Here is a 4,401-nt window from a genome sequence, read left to right as displayed (position 1 = left end):
CTAGCCACCACCTTCATGGATCAAACCCAGCCAACAAACATAAACACAAACCCAACCAACAAACTTAAATTTTCTTTCCACCCGAATCCAAACCCAATAATTTTCTTTCTACACAAACATAGAAAAATCCAGCCACCACCTCCACCGATCAAACAAACACTACCCACCATCACAGCCACCACAACCCACCATCCCAACCGCCACAACCAAACCCAACTAGGTCTTAACCCCAGCCACCCCGATTTCTACCTACCCTAGTTGGCTCATAACCCACCCACCTCAACCCAACCTCAACCCCAACCACCCCGATTCAAGCCACCCCAGTCGGTCTCAACCCACCCACCCCAGCTGACCTAAACCCAACCTGACCTCTACCCACCTTAGCCAGCTCATAACCCACCCACCCCAACCTAACCACAAACCCAGCCACCCTAGTCGGTCTTAACCCACCCANATTTCGTCTACTAGGAATTGGTAAAGCCGCCTGCGGGGCCTCCGTTTTGTAAAGAGTGGAACGCCCAAATATTTTCTAAAGTCAATATTGGTTTGGGGATTTCATGCATTGCATGCCCTATTGCACAAAAGAGAAAGTCAAGTCGTTGCACGGGGAAATATAAAAAAGTCAAACAAATGAACAATTACTACTCAACTAGTTGTGCAATTAAGGGTCTGTTTGGATTGAACTTATTGTTGCTGAAACTGAAAACTGAAAATACTGTAACAAAATAATTTTTAAATATGTAAATAGTGTCGTGGAACCCATTTTTAATATTTTTTATTACATGAACAGTGCGTAAACCGTGCACGCACTGTTCATGCACAGATTTTTTGTCTCTCAAAGTCAAATTATGTAGCCAAAAAAAAAAAAAAAAAAAAAAAACGCAAATTTGAGAAAACATGGACACGCAAACGCGCAATCCAAACGCCCTCTAAAAGAAGTGGGCGAATTTAATTAAGTATGAGTTTGAATAGCACTGAGAATGAAATTTTTCGGTAGACGTTTTGTGTGGGTTTCATGTACTGTCTAGAAAACTACAAATACGAATTTCAAAAAATTTTTCTTTAAAATTAGGTCTTACAGTACTATTTATACATTTAAAAATTATTTTACTACAATATTTTTAGTTTTCAGTAATAAACAATATTCAAACAGACTAATTAGATGAATCGAAAATGAATAAAAGTGATAAGTCAGTCAGACCTCATCTAGAACAATATTACACTGTACAAAACAAAACACACCTCTCCCTCCTCTTCCATCTTCTTCTTATTGCCTTCTAGAGACTAGAGCTTCCAGTTGGATTCGTACATACATACTTTAACACTATATGCGACATAATTTCATTATTATTCAAGTTCCTTATTTTTTTTTTTGGTAGTTGATGTTAGTGGTAGCAAAGTAGCAGAGTATTCCACAGCTATAATCCTTGTCAACAGCATCATGTTGTCGACCATGGTTTACTGGTAAACATCCTCAAAAACCAGCAACCAGAGCCGGTGACCGCGACGATCCACTTATATCTTTGCTTTCTTCATTTTCATCCTCCTCCTCCTCCTCCGCTTCCCACATAAACTGCGCATATGATCCCAAAACCATGCTACATATTTCAAAGTAGTAAAATTTAAATTAGTGTCACGATTCATTGAGATAAACTTTCTTTAACTAAAATAACCTAACTAGACCCATCGACGTAAATTTGCTTTTAAAGGATAAAAGATAAAAGTTAAAAAGTGTTAATTAAAAATTTTCTAAAATACTTCACTAACAAATTTAGACCAAATACGAGAAAAAACAGGGTTGTAAACCCAAACATCCCAAGTTCAACCCTAACTAGGGATTTATCAAAACTCAAAACGATGCATGGATTTTGGACACCAGGTTCATGCATATTGCATGGATCTAAAGGGAACTGAAGATATACTTTTACTGGATTTCTAAACCACAAAAATCTCCGGCCCAAACAGGTGAAGGAACTTAAAGATCAGTACAGATAAAAACAGACCTAACTAAGTAATACAAACAAAAAACAAGGAGTAAGTACCGTACCAGTCATGAGGGGAGGCATAAACGGCTTGATCGAAGTAAGATTTGGCTCTATCTCCATCTCTCTGTGTCTCCCATATAAGCCTTCCGTACAGAGACAATAATTCTCCATCTCCAGGACTCGCTAATATAGCTCTCCCATAATACTCTTCCGCTCTCACTGTATCTTTCTCCACCTAAATTCATTTCCACAATCACAATTAAATCACTTTTTTATTTTATTTTATTTAATAATGTAGCAATATATATATTCTTGAAGTAAGCAAGTACCTCGTGCAAGAATTTAGCGTAGTTTCGAAGCAAAAGTGAATCACCGGGATTCGACTTGACCATTTCTAAATAATATGCTGCCATCTTCCTCTTCTCTTCGTCGTTTCCGATTCCGTTATCTCCGTCACCGGATTTCCTTCCTTTACCGAATCCTCCTCCGCCAGAGAACTCTAGCTCCTCCACTGGAATTCCAATTTCCGGCCATACTCCAGCGCCGTTTGTCTTCAAACCCGGCGATCCGAGTTCGCTATCCGATACGTACACTTCCTCGGGTATTACGGACGGGAATGACCGAGATCCGGCTCCGCTCAGTCTGGATAACCCGGATTCGGATCGGATCATGTCGGTTTCCGAAAACGCCCTCCGCATCCCCCCGTCTCTCCGGCCATTGGTGTCCAAATGGAGAGAAACCTTCGGGGAAGTGACAGAGCTCTTCTCGCCGGTGAATACGCCGGGAACGGAGTCGTTCAGGTAGAGTGTGACTCGGGGCGAACCGGGCGATAGTAACGGGACCGAACCGGTTCTGATCAGAACAGCTTTCATTGCTGAATTGAATTGTAAACTAAACGCCTTTTCTTTTTTTTTGGCTTTTGAATAATTTGCTCACTTTCGCTGAAACGCTGAGGTTTAAGAAATATATATAGATGATCGTGTACCGTTGGATGTACTGACGATGTTGACTTGTGGGACGATGGAGATGGAGACACGTGTTGAGGGAGCACGTGAGCGTGGCTAAGGTATAGGCACGCCCAGTGGGGTCGGCGTTGGTGAGCTTTTAGTGGCAAAAAGAGCGTACAGAAGTAAAAGTAAAGGGAAATGGGAACCTTCACGAGCAGAGCGTGATGAGACTACCTTATCATGCCACGTGGAGGCTATCTGGGTCCCATGGACCTCTTTTTTAACCTAATTTTCGAATTTTTTTGGAGATGAAAAAATTTAGGGGAAAATGCATTTTAGTGCCTATATTTTACATTTTTTTTAATTTAGATCTTTTTTATCACCCAACTAACAGTAAAACTGTAAAAGTTAACGTACCTGGCGGTGGAATAAAAAAAAAAATATAATCACACATTAATTAATTAAATTAAAAACAAATATTAAAAAAAAAAAAAACTCATCTGTTTTTGGGAAGAACATAAAGAAAACAAGAACTCGAACCCAGATTAAAGAACTCAAGAACACAAGCCTAAACACATAATTTTCTTTCTAGCCGAACCTAAACCTAGAAATTTTCTCTCTACCCAAACACAGAAAAATCTAGCCACCACCTTCATGGATCAAACCCAGCCAACAAACATAAACACAAACCCAACCAACAAACTTAAATTTTCTTTCCACCCGAATCCAACCCACCCCAGACCAACCTCAACCCACCCCACCCCATCCCGATCTCAACCCACCACAGCCACCATGAGCCATTGCACCACTAGTTACCACGAGAGAGAGAGAGAGAGAGAGAGAGAGAATAATTTGAACTCATTTTGTGATCTCTTCCCAAAAGTGTTCATTAAGTCAAGATATTTTTAGATCTTAATTTTAGTGATTTTTTGTTTTAATTCTGTTTTTTTTTTATTTAGTTAAAATTAATAAATTAATTTTTTAAATTTATATGCTGACGTGGCATTATATTCGGTGTGATTATATTATTTTTTTATTTCACCGTTAGCCATGTCAGTTTTTGTTGTTAGTTGGGTGACGAAAATGACCTAAATGTCATACCTTAATTGGTTTAAGGACTAAAAGTGGTAGAAACAAAATGTAGGGACTAAAATGGAAAAAATGAAAAATGTCGGGATTAAAAGTGCATTTACACCAAAAATTTATAGTGGTTTGAAGTTTAATTGCAATTTGTCTCCTAAATTATGGCGTCATTTTTAATTGACACTAAATTATGAAATTAACTAATTAAATAAAATTTTGACTTATCTCCAGTAGCAAGTGGTAATAAGTTATAATCTCTAGATTCTTCATGTAGGGATAAATGCCTAAATTTGTATATTGGGCCTTGGGCCTTATCTGGGGACGTGAGTGTGTCCGAGGAGGGGTAAGTAATTGAGAGAGGTCCTAAGTGTAGAGTCACATAAGGA

The 4,401-nt window shown here is 38.9% G+C and overlaps 1 protein-coding gene across 1 annotated transcript; it reads right to left on the bottom strand.

Moving 5' to 3' along the window:
- Positions 1-1,158: 1,158 nt before the first annotated feature.
- LOC112034631 (uncharacterized) lies at positions 1,159-2,942 on the bottom strand. The gene is made up of 3 exons (XM_024067454.2): positions 2,315-2,942; positions 2,048-2,220; positions 1,159-1,598 (listed from the first exon to the last, which is right to left on the bottom strand). The coding sequence occupies exons 1-3, from the start codon at positions 2,855-2,857 to the stop codon at positions 1,475-1,477; spliced, it is 840 nt and encodes a 279-aa protein (XP_023923222.1). The 5' UTR covers positions 2,858-2,942; the 3' UTR covers positions 1,159-1,474.
- Positions 2,943-4,401: the final 1,459 nt, after the last annotated feature.

The sequence above is a fragment of the Quercus suber genome, unplaced genomic scaffold (genome assembly GCF_002906115.3).
Source record: "Quercus suber isolate HL8 unplaced genomic scaffold, Cork oak 2.0 scaffold_201, whole genome shotgun sequence".
Taxonomy (NCBI): Eukaryota; Viridiplantae; Streptophyta; class Magnoliopsida; order Fagales; family Fagaceae; genus Quercus; species Quercus suber.
Note: the sequence above shows the minus strand (reverse complement) of the source record. Positions and strands in the feature narration are given on the sequence as shown.

What these genes read in the sequence shown, in the direction of transcription:
- LOC112034631 (XM_024067454.2), bottom strand. Translation starts at nt 2,857, where the DNA reads ATGAAAGCTGTTCTGATCAGAACCGGTTCGGTCCCGTTACTATCGCCC. An exon ending in ACGCTAAATTCTTGCACGAG is followed by an intron (nt 2,221 to 2,314) that starts GTACTTGCTTAC and finishes AAATGAATTTAG; the next exon opens with GTGGAGAAAGATACAGTGAG. An exon ending in TATGCCTCCCCTCATGACTG is followed by an intron (nt 1,599 to 2,047) that starts GTACGGTACTTA and finishes TGAAATATGTAG; the next exon opens with CATGGTTTTGGGATCATATG.